General features: G+C 36.4%; 1 protein-coding gene across 1 annotated transcript in view; it reads right to left on the minus strand.

Moving 5' to 3' along the window:
• Positions 1–20401, minus strand: part of Nup88 (nucleoporin 88) — a 29590-nt gene that overhangs the window by 1659 nt on the left and 7530 nt on the right. Inside the window, exons 4-13 of the mRNA XM_015505909.2 lie at positions 19643–19729; positions 16174–16350; positions 12574–12760; positions 11743–11890; positions 9868–9966; positions 4874–4964; positions 2889–2990; positions 737–895; positions 208–333; positions 38–103 (exon numbers count right to left, since the gene is read on the minus strand). Coding sequence (XP_015361395.1) covers positions 38–103; positions 208–333; positions 737–895; positions 2889–2990; positions 4874–4964; positions 9868–9966; positions 11743–11890; positions 12574–12760; positions 16174–16350; positions 19643–19729 — 1242 coding nt within the window. The remainder of the gene's footprint in view (positions 1–37; positions 104–207; positions 334–736; positions 896–2888; positions 2991–4873; positions 4965–9867; positions 9967–11742; positions 11891–12573; positions 12761–16173; positions 16351–19642; positions 19730–20401) is intronic.

Below are 20401 nucleotides of genomic sequence, written 5' to 3' on the forward strand. Positions count from 1 at the left end.
ACATTACTGTTTCATTCTCCCTAGTTTTGACACTTACCTCTCCTCTCGACAATAATTGAGATCTTCTAGCTGTTTCTTTTTTTGGTCACATAATAATTTGACCCTTTAAGAAGGAAAATAAAGTTTAATCAGAAGCCAGGCCTGGGCTATTAATACAGCACCAGCTACCAACCAGGGACTAATGGTTGTGAACATAAGACATCCTACCTCCGCTGAATCTCTTCCTTTGCCAAGTCCTGCTTAAGAATGTACTGTTCTCTGAACACCTGGGTGGCTCTGCTGATAAGCTGAAGGCATTCCTCAGGAGGAGGGGCCAAATCCTTTTCAGATGATCTTAAAATGAAAATTTCTATCATTTTCCTTAGCCAAGTAAGACTAGTGAAAACAGAATGAGTCAGCTGCTTTTTTCCTTTTTTGCACTTATTTATTTTAAAACAAGGTCTTGCTAAGTTGCTGAGGCTGGCCTCAAACTTATGATCCTCTTGCCTTAGTCTCCAAAGCCATTGGGATTATAGGCATCCACCCCCATGCCCAGCTTCCTTTTTCACTTTGTTTATCACTCTCAGGTGTCACTTCTCTTCCTCTACTCACTAACTGATGAGATATGCCCTGTGTCTCTTCCACCTCCACCACAGTAAAGCAGATATGAAATAGCTGAGGACAGAAAGGATGAACAATAATTTTGAAGAGAGAGAACAAAACCCATTCTTAAAATCTGGATGCCCAAATCACATACTTGAGAAATGCTGGATTGGCAACACTACGTTGCAAAATGCTTCTAATATGCTTTTCAAAGGAATCTGGGGTCTCAGCCAGAATACGGAGAGGGGACTCTGTCACTTCAACATCTTCTCGGGTACACAGCAGGGGAGGAGAAGCTGGATGGACAGTACTTCTATAAAACAGATAAATGAAAGTCTACCAATGGAGTTATTTACTATATGAAAGCATAAACCAAACTTATCCAGAACTTGGAGAACATAAACAAAAAGTTGTTACTCAAAAGCACAAGAATGTATGTTTTCCACCTTGAAGAGATCACGTTCAGAAGTTGTCCCTTTATGCTGCCATGTGTGAAAGCATTTTGGACTCTACCAACAGATCCTTTCCGCAAAGGACTCAAGAACTTGTTTTATACGCTAGAGCCACAAACAAGTCACTCCTTTCTTAGGTACAGACTTGATCAACACCAATTTAAGACAGATAACAACTATATGCCATATGCAGTTGTATATAACTTGATTCCTAAAAATTGTATGCCCTCAATCATAAATATTTGCAAAGGCAATTTTAGAAAGTGCTTGAAAGAGTATAAAATTTTGGCAACATGGTAACTAACTTACTTTGAAAATGACAATTTAAATTCACAAGGTTTGTTAAACAGTGACATTACTTTATAGATAATCTGTATTTTAGGGAGTTGGCAGAAACATGATTTGAAGGTATCCAGATAATTGAGTTTTTTCATCATTTAGGATTCATATCTTTACTCTGAAATTGGTGTGACTAGGTCCTATTTTACTAAAGGTATGTGGACTTTTGAAAAATATGCTGAGGCAAACAGCAAATATTTTTCCAGTGACTTTATTTTGTTTAGTCTTGCTAATTTTCAGTCTCTTTTAGTATAAGCAACACAAAATTTATAATTTTTTCCCCATCTAAGTAGTATTAGCATCATTTTTTTTTAATGTGGAAGACTTTTTTTTTTTTTTTTTTTTTGGTACTGGGGATTGAACTTGAGGCACTTGGCCATTGAGCCACACCCTCAGCCCTATTTTGTATTTTATTTAGAGACAGGGTCTCACCAAGTCACTTAGTGCCTTGCCATTGCTGAGGCTTAGCTTTGAATTCATAATCCTCCTGTCTCAGCCTCCCCAAGTTGCTGGGTTTACAGGCATGCAATATCGCGCCTGGCTCACAGAAGACCTTCTAAGGACAGTAAATGAATGCTAGTATTTTCTACATAAATCAGTATATAGAAGCACATGCTCCAAACTGACACCAGGAGACTAGGCTTTTTGATTTTGATATTCCTACTCCTGCATTTGTAAAACTCAGAATGACCTTCCAAAGCTGTTGGAAAAGGAAAATGGTGATTACAGCTTAATATCTGAGTTTCTTAAAAAGCAACAAGGACTGCTGATTTTGGCTTTATACCACCTTTCTTCTAGAGTTTACACACTCCCTGATGAGGCTGGTAGAGAAGAAATTAAGACTGAATATGAACTTTAGAATCAGTCAGACCTAAATCCCAGTTGTCTTTTCCTTGACTTCTGCATTGGCTTAAACTCTCAAGTCTGTTTCCTCTTCTGTAAGATGGGGAACAGTGTTCTTTTTGAAGGCTACTCTGATAATTCCAGGACGTGATGCAGGAACATGGCTTACTTCTGAGCCTGGCACATACAGCATGATGACTATTAAATCTAGTTCATATTAATAATGGAATTCATTATTAACTTTAGTATTTTTTCCCACACTTTAAGGAAAAGCTCTCAATTTTCAGCTATTTGATGGAGATACCAGAAACCATGTCTAAAATGAACACTTCCAGACACAGCAGGGAAAACGGACATATCCACCCTTTCAACCCTCAAGCCAGAAGCTAAAACAAACTGTAATATGTCAGGTGTGGTGGCGAACTCCTGTAATCCCAGGAACTTGGGAGGCTAAGGCAGGAGGACTACAAGTTCATGGCCAGCCTCGGCAACTTAGGCTCTAAGCAACTTGGTGAGATCTTGTCTGAAAAATAAGAAGGCTGGGATGTGGCTTAGTGGTAAATTGCCTCTGGGTTCAATTCTTAGTACCAAAAATTAAAAAAAAAAAAAAAAAAAAAAAATTATGTATAAGTTTGTAACAGTTACTATGTAGAAAATATAAAAAGGACATACAATAAAGGCCTTGTGAGGCACTCGTAGGTACTGGTGATGCAGATCATTGTGGGCCCAAGAATATCAGGGACAATCCAGAATCCTCGAATTGGAGCTGGCTGCCTGGAGGAAAAAATTCAGTTAAGTTACAAAGCGGCAGATGCAATCATACTAAGAACAAAGACATAACCCAATGATACCAAGAACAAAGAACGTAACCAGCCTGTGGCCTTTTCAGGCCTAGGCTGATAGTTACCTGGGATATGCTATCAGTGCCATAATCTCAAAAGTGGTGATATGGAAGCCTGTAATAAACCTCTGATCAGTCTAAACCAAACTGCCACTTATCAGTCTAAGAGGCCATTTACCAAGTCCCTCAGGAACCTACAGGCTCACAGGGTTTATGATAATCTCAGAGGTCACAGTACACTCAAGTTCACTCTTGATGTATCAGCTCACACGTAAATACCAGCTATATGTGTGTGTCTCATCTAGTGCCTAACAGATTCAATGAACTTTAGGGTATATCTCACATTACACATTCAGTGAAGCCAACATCTATCATAGGACTTCATTTAGTGCACCTAGCATACACCTCCCTCTAACTTCCTTCCTACTTCACCTAAAGAAACTGCAAACTGTGGCTCTCAAATGGGAACTGTATCCCTGCCAACACACTCTACAACTGGCCCCCATGAAATCCCACCCTCAGGCCACAGCACGTTTTTGTCCCTGAACATTTGTGCCATTTTCTCATCTGAAAATTGCACACTGACCAATTCTCCTTTTCCCCCTTTAGAATAGCAGTCTCTAGACAGTAACAAACAACACATTTCCTATCCTCTTTCTAAAGGGGAGGGAATCTGGGAAATTCTAGAATTTTACTTTTGTTATCAGTGTGAAGCCCACATTGAGAGAGTGCTTACATATTATATAACCAGTACCCAGGTCAAAAATTAGAATGCCGCAGCAGCCTCAGTCCTATGGTTCTTTGTATTGCCAAGTCTATGATCACTGCTCACCAGTTCCTTGCTGCCTTCTCCTAGAAACAGCTCCTCCCTGGTATCCTTGACATCCTTCCCTCAGGTTCTCTCCTTCAGTGTCTCTGGCAGCCCTTTATTCACGTTTCCTTCCAGGGCTGGGCTCCTGTCTCTACCCACTGCTCATACTTTAAGATCTTCACGCAGATCTCCTCCACTCGTCTCAGGCCCTTTACTGGGTAACCTTACATTGGAGCCAGAATCATCGCTCCAATGCTGACAATTCCCCATCTCTAGTGTCCTATACAAGATCACTCCAAACTTCAGACCTATTATCTCCAACTGCTAGTAGGCTCCTCCACCTGGATGGCCTACAGAGAACATAAAACTCTAGATGCCTGCGTAATTCATCTTCCGTCTTCCCAAATTCACTCATTATGTCTCCAGTTGTCTGAAAAGTATCACATTTATCACATTTATCCTTAGAAGAAACTTTGGAATCATATTTACTGAGTGGCACTCTGGTACACACTGAGTAAACAAAAGACCAACAGAATATACTAAGAATAAGAAACTGCTTTCTTCAAACATATTGCAGTAGTAGTGACAGACATTAAGCAAACACAAGTTACAATACAAGAATATGATAAAAAAGAACAGGAGGTCCTCTGAAGGAATCAATCAAGGAAGTCCTCTGAAGAAATGACAGATTAGCAAGAATGGTGGTACAACCTTTAATCCTAGCTACTTGAGAGGCTGAAGCAAGAGGCTCACTTGAGCCCAGGCATGTGAGGCCAGTCTACAATATAGCAAGACCCTGTCTCAAAAACAAGAGTAAGAGTTAACCAAGAGGATAGTAAGCTAGGGTCAGGACTGGGACAGAGAAAATAACATGTGGAATGGCCTTGAAACAGGAGAAAGGTTTAACATGATACTCTTGGGGTGAAGTATTCTAAGTATGTATGTACTTGAATTAGTGAAATGAACTAGTATTATCATTGTATACATGGGAGAGATGAGCTTTACCTGCATGGCAGTGGCTTTGTACAAAGGATATGTTCTACAAAGCATTTCTGTTCTGTAGCAAGTTCTTGTAAACTATCCTTATCTTCTTCATCTATAAAGGAAAGCATATAAATTAATTGATGCTTAGACAAATCTCCATATTAAATGCAAGTAAAAGTACTTTTCTCAAACCATTGCTTCTAAAGGATTATTCCCTTCTAACAAATATCCTTACTTCAGGCGTCTAGATTTCTGCTGTGGAAAGGAAATTAAGGTTTTTCTTGGTCAGGTTGTAAATGGAGAAACGTTTCACTGAGAATAATCTCAGGAATAATTCCCTTCCACAGTCTTCCTTTTCAACACTAATTTTTTTTTTTTTTTTTTTTTTAATAATACCCTTTGGGCTACCAAACTCTCCCATTCTGAAGTGTACAATCCAGTGGGTTTTACTATATTAATAGAACTGGATAGCCATCACTACAATTAATTTACAATATTTTCATTTCTCTAAAAGAAACCCCCAGACCTATTAATGATCACTCTCAGTTTCTACCAACTTTCTCAGAGCTAGGCAACCACTCATCTTTCTGCCTCTATGGATTTGTCTATACTGGACTTTTCATATAGATGGTATCATAAAATTCATAGTTTAATTGACTTCTTTCACTTAGCATGTTTTCAAGTTATCCATGTTCATCCATATTGGAACATGTTATTAGTACTACATTCCTTCTTATGTCTGAATAATATTTCATTGTGTGGATGGATAGACCCATTTTTAATAATCTATCAGTTGATACACACTTATGTGGCTACTATGAATAATGTTGCTATGACCACCTGTATACAAGTATTGTGTGGACATGTTTTCATTTCTCTTTGAGTATATACACAGGGGAACTGCTGGATATATTGTAACTATGCTTAATCTTTTCCAGAACTGCCAAGCTGTTTTTCAACCACTGCACCTTTTACATTCTCATTAAGCAATCTGTTAGAGTCCCCATTCTTCCACAGCCTCATCAATACTTGCAATTGTCCATTTTTTTTCCTTTTGGCCATCTCAGTAGATATTCAATGATATTTTATTGTGGTTTTGTGATATTTCATTTCCATAACGACTAAGGATGTTGTAAAAAATTTTCTGTTATTTATATATCATTGAAGGAACAATACGTATGCAAATCTTCTGCATTCCCCACCACCCTGCACCCTTTTGTGGTTCTGGGGATGGAACCTGGGATCTCATGCATGCTAGATAAGCACTATACCAATGAGCTACACTCCCAGCCCCACTTTACCCATTATTAGGTTGGACAAGTCATTTTATATTATTGAATTCTAAGAGTTCTTTGTTCTAGTAAGTCCATTATCAAATATATCATTTACAAATATTTTCCCCGTTCTGTGGATTTTCATTTTTGTGACAGTGTCCTTTAATAATAAAGTTTTAAATTTTGATGATAAACAAGTTATCTATTCTTTCTCTAATTGTGCTTTTGATGATATACCAAAGAAACCACTGCCTAAGCCATGTTGACAAAGATTTATGCCTCTTTTCTTCTAAAAACTTTATTGTGGTAGGTCTTTCATTTGGGTCTGATCCAATTTGAGTTCATTTCCACAAATGGTATAAAGCAGGAGTCCAAGGTAATTTTTTTGTATGCAGATACTCATTTGTGCCAGCATCACTTGTTGAAAAGACTATTCTGTCTCCACTGACTCGTTCTGGCATCACTGAAACCAAATGACTGTATATATAAGGTTTATTCCTACACTCCCAATTTCTATTTCATTGACCTGTTTTTGTATCCTTATGCCAAAATCGTACTGTTTTGATTACTATGGTTTTGTGTGAAGTTTTGAAATTGCAAAGTGTGGACTCGCCAATTTTGTTTTTCAAGACTGTTTTGGATATTCCAGTCTACCTGCATTTCCATATGAATTTTAAGGGTAATCTTGTCAATTTCTGCAAAGAAGTCAGCTACAACTTTGAGAAGGATTGCACTTAATTTTTAGGTCAACTTAGGAAGTACTGCCATTTAACAACATTAAGTTCTCTGATCCATGAATATGGGATGTTTTTCATTCATTTAGGTTTTATTTTCTTTCATTGTCTGGTAGTATTAACTGTATATCCTGCGTCTGGCACAGTGATGCACACCTGTAATCCCAGCAGCTTGGCAGGCTGAGGCAGGAGGATCAAAAGTTCGAAGCCAGCCTGAGCAACTTAGTAAGGCTAGGGCCTTACTAAGTTAACAAGACCCTGTCTCAAAAAATAAAAGGACTGGGGATGTAAAGTACCCCTGGGTTCATTCCCCAGGACCAAAAGAGAGAGGGAAAAAAGTATATTCATCACTTCTTTTGTTAAATTCATATTTTATTCATTTTGATTCCAGTGTAAACAGAAATGTTTTCTTAGCTTTTATATTGTTCATTGATAGTGCACAGAAATGAAACTGCTATTTATACACTGGTCTTATATCTTACAAATTTGAACATAATTACTAGTTCAAATAGTTTTTTGGCAGATTCCCTAGAATTTTCTATATAAAAGGTCATGGTATCTAAGAAGAGAGTTTATTTTTTCCTTTCCAGTCTGGATATCTTTTATTACCTTTTCTCAGCTAACTTCCTAAGACTTCTGTTACAATGCTGAAGTGGTATGAAGAGTTATAGCTCTGTTTTGCACCTTACGGCGAAAGAACATGTTTACAATTAAGTTGGTCACTGACTTGGGGTGATTACCAAGCAAAGCCTTAAAGTACATGCAGGCTAGTGGTTTCTTCTTGCTATTAGTACAATACAAGGAAAGATAAAATCAAGGGAAGAAGTTAATAAAATGGAACAAGGACCTGATGACATGAGAAATTCTCAGTCTATCTGGATGGCAAAAGATGATAAAGAGATTCACTGTCAGAAAATCATGCTATAGACAAAAGGCTATGAGTGTGGCTGTACTACTTTATTAAATACCCCATGAAGGTCAGAATATTTAGTCACACAGAATAGAGATTGCAAGTGTGACTTATTCAGCCCTCACATCAGAAATCCAGAAGTAGAGTTGGGATTATCTAGGAAGGATCTGTGGTAGATAAACCACTTACCTACTGAAATGAATCTCTATGATACACACAAGAAATCCAAAAGTTTCTTGAGAATTTTATAACAGCTAGAACAGTGCTGGTTTGGACTAAAAAGACTAGAAAGAAGATGAGAGAAGGCAGTTCTACCCTAAAATTTACAGGTAAGAAACAAGCTGATGAAACTATATAGCTACAAACAAATGCTACCATCCCTAAAAGACGCAGGACAAGTCAACTTGAGGATTATCCCCAGGCCTTCAAATCTATGAGTATTGGGATTTGGAAATTGCTTCATCCTGTAACAATTTCTTCCCCTTTGAATTGAAATGTCTGCAAATGGTATCTTTTGCCGCTCCTGCCACTGTGTTCTGGGAACTAGTAAGTTGTTGTGTTTCATGGTCCATAAATAGAAAAACTTCACCCATAGTTGATTTAAATGATGAGATATGGGACTTTTTAAAAACTCATGAGATTTGGATGAGATGTTGAACTAGTGTTGCTGTTGTATTGTTTGAGATTTTTGAGAATGTTAAGGTGAATATATTTTGCATTTGAGTCAGATGTGAATCCTGGAGGTAGACAAGGAGTGGACTGTAGTACACAGAATAATGGATTCTCAAAAGATGTCCACATCTCAATCACTAGAAACTGACTATATAGCAAAGTAGAATTAAGATCACAATTAAGATCATGCAGAACTTCTAACCTACAAAACTGTAGTAAAGTTGTGGTATTTTAAGCCAGTTTTTGTGAATTATTATAGCAGCAGTAGAAAGCTATATAGAAAGCATTATTCTGTCAGCTACGGATTCTTCGGAGATGCTCTTTATCAGTCTGAGAATAAGTTCCTTTCTATTACTAGTTTGTTGACTGCTTTTTAACATGAAAGCTGTTGGATTTTCTTAAATGCTTTTTCTGCATCTATAGAGATGATCACATGGTTTTTGACCCTTATTCTATTCACATGTACACTAAATGATTTTCAAATGTTAAACTAACCGTGTATTTCACGGATAAATCCCACTTGGTTGGGGTGTACAATCCTTTTTACATGTTGCTGGATTTTGGTTTGCTAGTATTTTGTTGAGGACTTTTTGTCTACATTCATAAGAGATATCTGTCCATTGTTTTGTTTCCTTGGATGTCTTAGTCTGGTTTTAGTACAAATGTCATCCTGACCTCACAGAATGAGTTAAGAAGTGTTCCCTTCTCATCTACTTTTTTGGAGAAGCTTGTAAAGAATTCTTTAAAAGTAAAGCCAACTAATCCTAGAATTTCTTTTTGAATAGTGTTTTTTGTTGCTTAATTATTTTCCCTATCAATTTCTTGTTATAGATCTATTCAATTTTTAAATTCTGTCTTGAGTCAATTTTGGTAGTTTCTTTCTTTCTTGAAATGTGTCCATTCCACCTAGATTATCTAACTGGCATACACTTTTTCACAGTACCCTTTCCCTTTTTTTCCTTCTTTGGTTTCTGTAAGCTTGGTAGTAATATTCCTTTTTTTGTACCAGATTGTTATAATTTTGGTTTTTTTTCTGTTCTAGTTTTTGGTACTCTAACTAAAGATCTGTCTTTTTTTTATTTATTTATTTTTTTTGGTACCAGGGATTGAACCCAGGGGCACTTAACCACGAGCAACCACCCCAGCCCTTTTTATTTTTTTATTTTGAGACAAGGTGTCACTAAGTTGCTTAGGGCCTCAGTAAATTGCTGAGGCTGGCTTTGAACTTGTGATCCTCCTGCCTCACCTTCCAGAGCTGCCAGGATTACAAGCATGTGTTTTCATGCCTGGCAAGGTTTGTCAATTTTGCTGAACTTTCTAGAGAACAAACCTTTTACCAATTTTCTATAGTTTCCCTGTACCAAACTACTTGTTTGACAGAACATCTAAAACCTACCGAAAAACACATAAAGTTAGTAAACTCACCTGATCCAAGAAACTTATGAAGTTTATGAATCCAGGTTAACCCAACACTATGTACACCAGCTTCATGAGTACAGTGATATCTTGACGGACACTTGGGGTCTGCAAATAGACTCATTAATGACATAAAGGTATCCATTAGAAAACTGAAATAATTTATCTTAGTAGTCTGCAAAAACATTTGTTGATGGAAGTCTGTAGGAATTTCATACTGTGGCACCACATCAAGGAGTTTGAAATTTTTAACTTTTAAGTTCAATTTTCAAATATATTTTAAGTAAAAAGTCCAATAAAATTCAAATGTTAATTTTCTAGAAAACAACAAAGTGGAATCCACCAAAGCATGAAAACTTGCTGTCAGGTAACTCATTATGCCTTTTGGTCTATGTATACATTTATTTAAAGTTCTTCAAGATAAATGGTGATAAAGAATGATAGCTCTGTAGAAAACTTATGCTTCACATCTGCTTAGATGAACTAGTTGAAGTAAGTGCACTCCTACAGCACAGGTACTACACTGACTCCAGCATAACCCCTCAGTGAATATTCTGTCATAAGTAATAAGTTAGGCATCAAATGAGATGTGAAGTTTTGTATTTTCATAATGTTGATTTACAGATAGGTCCAAAGTTTATGACACTAAGAAATGGGAGCAATTGTTAATTAAGATAATGTAACTGGCTTTGAACCAAAATTTTCTGTACTGCCTTTGAGTCTAGTAACAATTAGGACAATCCTGAGGGTTGGAGTTTTAGCTCAGTGGTAGAGCACTTGCCTAGCACATGTGAGGGCCTGGGTTTCATCCTCAGGACCAAATAAAGATAAATAAATAAAATAAAAGTATTGTGTCCATCTACAACTAAAAAAAAAAGTTAAAGATGAGCTCCTGAATATATTATTATTTGTAAACATTTATCTCTGTGGTTAAGAATTTTAAAATATTGAAATAACAAAATATACAAATAATGTACATAGTAAATTTATTTTTTCATGTACCAGGGATTGAACTCAGGAGCACTAAGCCACATCCCCAGCCCTATTTTGTATTTTATTTAGAAACAGGGTCTCACTGAGTTGCTTAGCACTTCGCTTTTGCTGAGGCTGGCTTTGAACTCAGGATCCTCCTGTTTCAGCCTCCCCAACTCGGATTATAGGTGTGTGCCACAGCGCCCAGCTTGCACATAGTAAATTGGATAAGATGGCAATAATAATCCATAAGCATCTAAATTAAAATTTCCTACTAACAGCATACTTCCTTAATGTTAAATTTACAATAAGTTAATGTTATATTATCTTTATGTTTTATATACTGGAGTTCTGCATAACACTTTTTTCTCTTTCCACATTTTTTTATTGGTGCATTATAGTTGTACATGATGATGGGATTTGTTATTACATATTTGTACATGCACACAATTATTTGGCCAGTATTGTTCCCTAACACTCCACCACTAACCACGAAATCTACTTTTTATAGGTGCAGGAAAAAGTCACTATTGTACATCTGAGTGAATTCATACTGAGGAACACTATCTTAAAATTTGAGAATCATTTGTTTAATATTCACTAGAGAGAAAGAGTACTGTGTAGTGACTAAAAGGCAAAAAAGAACCCAGTTAACTTTTTAATTTTTTTATTTTTTAGGTGTAGATGGACACAACACAATGCCTTTATTTTTACGTGGTGCTGAGAATCGAACCCGGGTCCCGCCCGTGCTAGACGAGCGCTCTATCGCTGAGCCAGAATCCCCAGCCCCCCCAGTTAACTTTTTTAAAGGCTGGAACCACAAAACAAATAAATTACCTGTGAACAGGCTGTGACTACTTAGTACAAATATATACAATGGAATAAAAGAACTACATTTAATGAATTCCTTACCTTTGTGAAGTTTAATTGGACATGAAAAGTCAGAATCAAAGGGATCATCCTCTCCAGATGCCAATTTCAGGGCGAGTTCCAGTTCAACACATTCAAACACATACAGAGAAGGAATGAAGTCAGCCTTGGAATCCCAGGACTTTTCTGACTGTAAAAGAAGTACTATAATTTTGATACTGCATATTCATTTGAAAATAATCACAATTAAAAACAGGAGAGGGGCTGGGGATGTGGCTCAAGCGGTAGCACGCTCGCCTGGCATCTATGCGGCCCGGGTTCGATCCTCAGCACCACATACAAACAAAGATGTTGTGTCCGCCAAAAACTAAAAAATAAATAAATATTAAAAAATTCCTTCTCTCTCTCTCTCTCTCTCTTTAAAAAAAAACAACAAAAAAAAAAAAACAGGAGAAAAAAGCTGGATCAAACAATGCTCTCAAATTCTTAATTCCATCCCCTTTCTTAAGAATGTGTTGATCTTCTTGAGAGAGGGGAAAAATGTATCCTTCTTTAGAAAGATTATTATATGTTAATAAGTAAGTCTATAGAAAAGTCAGCTGAGTGATTCAAAGGTTCCTTTACTTGCTACCAGAGACTGCAATACAGAGGTCAGAAAAATAAATAGGCAAATTGGTGGACCAACTAAATAGTGCAACCTAACTTCTATCTGTCTAGGTTTTTAATATGCTTCAATTATTTGTGTTTAATTTCCAAAGGACCAGATGTGTCAGATATAAGCTAAAATTCCTCATGTATTAAATATTCATATTGGGCCAAGAAGTATACCTGGTGTTAAAGATCTGAAATAGACCAATACTAGCCTGCACTTACTGTTTGGTCATCTTCTTCTTCCCCCTCTAGCACAACACAGTGATACAGCATTCCTGATTCAGTAGCAATCACTAAGATGTTGGGAACACAGGGTAAGCAGAGTATAGCACAAGCATCATAACCATAGTTATCTTCAGCAGCAGGATGCATGGGCAATGGACCCAACAGTTTTCCAATATTCCCAGGGCTAAAGAAAAAATAAAAACATGTTTAGGAAATGTTAACAGAAGATAGATATGCCCATCCCCTAAAACCATTCTTTGACTTGGTCTTCCTCCAGATATTATAAAATCCCCATATACAATATAATATATTCCCAATGTCTCTACTTTTTCACTTTCCCACTAACATTCCAACACTCTTGTGGTTCTCAACCAGAGTTGATTTTGCCCTTGAGGGGACACTGTTAATATCTGAAAGCACTTTGGATTGTCACAACAGGGATCTGGGTGTGAAAATTAGTATCTTGTGGGTAGAAGCCAGAGATGCTGCTAGACATTCCTCCACAGGTCAGCCCCTCACAACAAAAAAATCATTCACTTCTTTCTTTTCTCCTGGTACTTGGAATTGAACCCAGGGGCACTCTATCACTGAGCTACATCCCAGGCCTTTTTGTTGTTGCTGTTTTGAGACTGGATCTTGCTAAGTTGCCTAAGCTAGGTCAAACTTGTACTCCTGCTCAGACTTTCTAAGTAGCTGGAATTATTGCTGTGTTATCACCACATCCCACAACCAAGAATTATACAGAACAAAATGCCAATAATGCAGAGATTGAAAGGTTTTACCCTAAGCTGCCTATGGTAGCCCTTTTACCAATCTATTGAAATTATTCTGGCAAAGATCATCCATATGGTTCTCATTGTGAAATCCAAAAGGCTTAAGTGATGTTCTGCTACATTAATTTTGGTTAACAAGGACTGCTTCTTGACACCTTAACACACTATAACAATTTTTTCTTTCTTTCTCTTTTCTTTTTCCTCTTTTTTTTTTGCAGTATAAAGGTGGAACCCAAGGCCTTATACATTGCTAGGTAAGCATTCTACCAATAACCTACATCCCTGACCCTCTAATGTCCTTTGCTAATTTAATTTCTTTCTTAAATACTGCTGTACTCCAGTGGTCTGCTGTTTTCAAAATACACATTTACATGGTAGCATATTAAATTGTGCCTGCTTTAACTACCCATATATTCTGACAACTCCCAAATCTTTTCTTCTGAGATGCAGCTACTCTTCAGAGCTCTGGATGCACGTTTTATTTAATTAGACAAACATATATATTTAGTCCTGGATGGTACACCCAATAACTGATGACTGAGATGGGGAAGCAGACATTTAACCAGAATTATTACACCATGTAATAAGTGTGACCAAAAAAAAAAAAAAAGGATGTACTGGGTACAATGGAACAACAAAAAGGTACAAAGACATGAGTCAGGTAAAAAGGTGTAAAAAATTGGAAACAAATTATCTTGGGGGGTAGGAGGGACATAGTTTATACAAAGTTCTGGAAACATGAAAGGCAAGGAACTAAGAGGGAGGAAACTTAGCTTACTATGATAGGAAGCAAAGTAAAAGCTCTAAAGCAACAGAAAAGTAGCTAGACAGATATCTAGAATTGATTTATGAAGCAGACAGATTTTATATTCAGAGTTATTCTGGGTGAGTGTATCACTAGAAGTGTAAGTCAGGAGTGACAGAGCTTCATTTTATAAAGCTCATCTGGTAACACTGAGGAGGACAGGAAGGGTCCAAAATTGGATTAAAGGAAACTACTTAAGAGAATATGATCTGGGCAGAAGATAAACATCTGAAGCAGGAACAAAAGAATGGTGATAAGGATGTAAACATTCAAGAAACTTTTATCATAAAAATCAATAAAATTTGGGACAATTAGATGCAAGAGGATGTAGATGACTACAAGTTTGGGATTAACACTACTAGGTAGATCATGATATGGAAAAATTAAGGGGAAGAAGGGTAAGGATGATAATGTTACCACAAAATCTCCCCAAGATGGGGTGGGAGTGTAACTCAGTGGAAGAGTGCTTGCCTAGGTGTATACAAGGCTCTGGGTTTACCTCTCCAGCACTACAAAAAACCAAAACAACAACAACATAAAAAAACCCTCCCAGGAAAAATATGTGTGAAAGGTAAAGAACATTTCTGCCAAGGGAATGTACTCAAGAGTAAATCTTCACCATTCTGCAACATCAAACTCTTTCATCTTTCTAATCTTCATCAGTTGGTGTACCCTCTTCTCTCTCCAGGAATCACTTCAGCTTCCAATTCCTTCTACTAAATCCTTCAAGTTCAAGCTTTAATATTACAATTTCCTCAAAGTCTTCTAAGATAATAGGACTAAGCATTTACTTCATCAGATGCTCGTAACAACCTGTGATGACCTAAGCACATTACACTGCACTTTACTACAGTTATTTAGTTGAATGCCCTTTTGTTAGACAAGGAACCACACAGTAGGGACCTTGTCTCCAAACTTGTATTTCCATAGTCTGCCACAAGGTGCACCCTGAATAAATATGTCAAGTTGATTGGTAAGTAAGTAAATAAACTAATGTTCAGCGCTTGCCCATTTGCCTTTGGTTACAAACCTTGCCCAAATCTTATCCTCTATTTACTCTCTCAACCTAACAGATGACTTTCACATCTTCTCAATTGTCTCTCACCGTTCTACATTTTCCAAGCATCCATACAATATTTCCACTTTATTCAGTACTGTCTCACATTGATCATTTATAAGAAGAAATCTCCCCCTGAAAAATAGTTTCCTTTCTTGATCTCAGTATTTCTGTTAATGGCTCATTTCCTTATCCAAACTGTAACTAAGTCTTACTGATCACTCCTCTGTAGCATCTACTATGCTTCATTTCTCCCTTTAAACTACCACCACCCTTGTTCAAACTCCTAGAACACAATCGATTTTGCAACACTTTCCTTACATGAATCTTCTGCTCTAGCCCAAGATGTCTAATCGTTGACCCTTGAATGAAACTTGTAACTTGCTTGTTTTTACATTGTGCTTTATGCTGCCCTTATGACTGAAACGGTTTTACTCTTCCTTGATGCTTCACTTAATCCTGCATGAGACTAAATCCCACATGGCATGAATCTTTCTCCATGAAAATTTTCTTAATTTCTCCAGTCAGAATGATCTCTCCTTGCTCTGGATTCTTACTGTGTCCCAGTAATGTGGTATGGGTAATTACCTCTTCATGTGTATATTTATCTTTTTCTCCAAAAAGTGTATATTTATCTTTTTCTCCACAAAAGGGCAAAAGAAACCAGATTATTATCTAATCATTTCCATACTGCCTTGTTCATATAAGATAAACCATAAATACTTTTTTAGTTAGCCTTTTGAACACAAGCAAATTGTATCTTATTCTAAACTATAGAGCTTACTCAAAAATGAGGAAATGAAAGTTCAAATGATCTGTACCAACTCTTTCTCCAAAATGAGCAAAGCAAATGTTTAAAGGGAGCTCATTTCCATAAACTCAGAAATATGGTTTCCCAAATCTAATCATGACAATCAGCACAAGCTTAGTTTCATTTCAGGTAGATTACCACCCCAACTTACCCATGTAACAGACTGACATATGTAAGGAAAGTCTCCCCATTCTCATATAAGATGTACAGTGGGTATGCCACTACTTCATCTTTGCCTTTTTGTCCAAATATATTCTTTGGAACTGCTGTCAATGGCCCAAAGTCAAATGCAACTGCAGTTTCACCTAGAGATGCGGTATATGCCCTTCTGCAAAGAGATTTGAAAAAACAACTTGTTGAAACAAAAACAAAAAAATCTCTAGTAACAGGAGGTGGGTAAATACAAAATTTAGACTTAATGGAGTGAAAAGACAAAAAAATATGATTATAAAGAATGTTAACACTGGAAAAATTTCATAAAATTAAGTGAAAAAAGAAGGCCATAAAATTGGGCTGGAGTTGTGGCTCAGTGAAAGCACTCGCCTAGCATGTGTGAGGCCCTGGGTTTGATCCTCAGCACCACATATAAGTAAATAAAATAAAGGTATTGTGTCCACCTAAAATGAAAAAAAAAAAATTTAAATGAAAGCCATAAAATTATTTGGTGCTGCTTTAATTTTAAATGGTTTAAATTCAGATATATAAATAACAAAAACATTCATGCATACATGTATAAATATAAATAAAAACATGGATTAGTTGTCTCCAAGAAGCAGGATTCATTAATTCCACAAATATTTAACCACTTGCTCTGTCAGGCACTATTTTAGGTTCTGGGAATACATCAGCAAAATTAAAGGCCCTGCCATCTGGTGAGAGATGTACAATAAACAGAGAAGAAATAAACATAATAGGGGCTGGGATTGTAGCTCAGCGGTAGCACGCATGCCTAGCATGCTTGAGGCACTGGGTTCGATTCTCAGCACCACATACAAATAAGTGAAAATAAAAGTCCATCAACAACTAAAAAATATTTAAAAAACAGAAAAGGGGGAAAAAAAAGAAATAAACATAGTATAAGTTCAGAAAACGATGTTATGAATGAAAATAAAATACGGCAAAAGCATATTGATGGAGATGTAACTTTAGGCTAGGTAGTTGGGAAGGACTCTGAAAAGGTAATATTTGCGCAAAGATCTGAAGGAAGTAAGGAAACAGCTCTATAGTTATCTGGAGAAGGCACAATTGAGGTGGAAGAAAAACACATGCCAAAGATCTTAGGTAGAAGGTGCTTGGTATCTGAAGAATGTCAAGGAGGACAAGGTGGCTGTTGCTCTGACAGCCAAGGCACAGTGGGAGGAATGAAGCTGGAGAGGGAGTCAGGTGATAGGCATATAAGTCTTGGTAGATTCTGGGAAATCAATGGGGTGAGGAGAGCAGGGAAGTAGAGTGTCTGAACTAAATCAAAAGCATCATTTTGGCAGCTCTAATGAAGCTAGGGAATAAAAGATTATAAAAGATTTCTATTTTCTTCCTAATATTTTTCTCTATTTTCCCCAATTTTCTACAATAGATATGTTACATGTATAATCTGGAAGGACAAATTATAAAATCATGCTGCTATTATATTTTAAAGTAAAGTATAGTTATCTAAAAAGACTTAATCTATAAAAGGTTAATAAATATTGTTAAACTAAAATCACAATTTCACCAAGTTTAGAAAGTCAACATCATTAGAAGGTATTATAAGTAACATCTCTCTTCCAAACACTAGAATAAAAGGAGAGTTAAATTAAAAACCAAAAAAGAAAGGGAACAGAGAAGTTAATTTAAGTTAAATTTAATTGACACTTAATAAATATTGTAATATACCTAATCATATTAGGTATCAATGAATGAGTATTCTGTGCAAACCCCATGCCAAGCACTTTTTTATTATAAACATTAGCTCATATTAATTGTACAAATTCATGGATTTCACAGTGACACTTTCCCATGTGCACAATACTGTGCTTTCATTGTAGTCACCCTTCCTACTTTCCTCAGTAACTCTCCCTTTTCTCTTCCTTACCCTTTGTCTAATCGTTCCTCTTCTACTTTTAGGACATCATTTTTCTGTTTATTTCCATATATGAGAAGAAACATGTCTTTCTGTGTCTGGCTTACTTTGCTTAACATGATGACCTCAGTTCCAATTCTTTTTCTACAAATGACAGGATTTCCTCCTCCTTTACGGCAAAATAATATTCCGTTATGCATGTATGCGCATACATCATATTTTCTTTAAACATTCATCTGCTGACAAGCACCTAAGCTGATTCCATAGCTTTGATATTGTGAATAGTGCTGCAATAAAGATATGTAGGTATCTCATTCATATGCTGACTTTATTGCCTTCAGGTATACACCCAGGAGCTAAGCAATTCTTTATGCATCTCATTTATTATGTACAATAACCTAAGAAATAACCAGTAATTTTTTTTATACTCATGGAATACAGTCACGAAAATGAAGCTCAATGCAATTGGGAAATATGCCCAGATACCACAGCTGGCAAGGATTGGTAGGTTGATACCAGGGGCAAACCTCTGGACAACACTGCATTTACTCTGCTGCCTTTTATCTAGATCATGTGTCTCTCAAAAGAAAGTAAGTTGATCAGCTATGGAAACATGTTGCAGGAGAAAAATGCCCTGACCCAATAACAGGATCAACCCCAGAGGCAGGTATTTGCCAATGTGGAGATGGATGCACTAGAATTTAAGCTGGTGCTATAAAACATTCACATCTTATAACTGAAATCTTCAGTTCTGGGGCCATCAAAGAGAATTAATGGTCCCAGGTTAGTAACAACCCCTGGCTCCTAGCAGAAACAGTTGTAAATCTTTTCTGGAGGAACATACCCCCAATTTAGGCTCTCAATAATCCCAAATATTAGGATTAAGTAAATGTAAGTTCACAGTCAGTGATCAGCAATAAGAAAAGCAACATGATTGCAACTGAAGAACAAGGACTTCAGATACTGAAACTGTCAAATATAGAATAACTATGTATAAAAGAGTAACAAAAACTAAATAAGAAATATTAGATACGACCATCACAGAGACATGGAACTTCAGAAATATTGCTACTGTGTGATCGTGTATGTATGGTAATCACCAGAAACACTTATCAGGAGGCAAGAGGAATGGGATTTGTGAGTTCAAAGGGTCATTCCTTTAACTGGTCAAAGCAGACAGGAACATGTGCCTGTAGTGGGTAAGAAAACATGAAAAGAAGCCAAGGTCATGGGAGAATCAAAGGGTTTAAGTAGGTCTCCAACCCAATACTCACTTTTCACAATTTTGTAATTATTTCATAATGTATTCTCTTATTAATTTACAATAGGAAAATCCATTTCTGCACTCATTTTAGATTTTTCTTGAAAAGAAAATAATGTTACAATAACATTCAGATTTATAACTTCTTGTTACCTATTTACATTGCCTACCTTTGCTTACTTCTCACATTACCAAAAGCATGCAAAGTCACCTCTGAAAAATCTTGAAATCTCTTAAAACTACATTTATGATCTCAACAAACAACTGAACAAACATTTCATGACACAAATAAAAACATACCCTTTATTGAGTATTAGACTCTCCTCTTCTGCTTCTGAAAGTACAATCACCTTAATAGGTGTCTGTGGCTCACGGAGAGAATAAATTCTAGCAATCAAGAGAGAAGAAAACAAGTACTTAAAATTCTCCTTCATTTCCTAAAATTGTACTTTCCTCTCAATCTAGTCAGTTTTTACTTGAGAAATTTCCCACCAATTATTAAAACCCATTATGTCCCAAATATTCAGTTCTCCAAATAGTGCAATGAAACTGACAAAAGTGCATTAGAATGGGTTGGAAATTATCTATAGCTTATATATCCTTTACGTATTTTTTCATATATTTATGAAATATATTTTTCTTATATGTGTGAAATACATTTATTTTTCAAGTACTCTAAATTATTCACCTATTACTTTTCTCAATAGAACTCCAAAAACAATATTTTAAGGTGACCATAAGTGGTATATTTGTTGTTTAAGTTTTATAGTGTTCTACATATATGATGATGGGATATCATCAGTTAACCATTTCTTTGCCAAAGATTTTGTTATTGACAAAGAAGCCTGCTTCCTTTGTTCTTTATATAAGAGGGAAGTTTCTTTAGGACCTGAAGTAATGTTCTCTATCCATATCAAAATTTCTTTTTTTTTTTTACTTGCAGTGTTGGGGCCTTGAGCATGATGTTAAGCAAATGCTCTACCATGACCCAAGCCCCCTTAAAAAAATTCTCTCTCCTCCCTGGCTATGAACCCAGCCCCCTTTCCAAAATTCCCATTC

Source organism: Marmota marmota, unplaced genomic scaffold (assembly GCF_001458135.2).
Source record: "Marmota marmota marmota unplaced genomic scaffold, marMar, whole genome shotgun sequence".
Taxonomy (NCBI): Eukaryota; Metazoa; Chordata; class Mammalia; order Rodentia; family Sciuridae; genus Marmota; species Marmota marmota.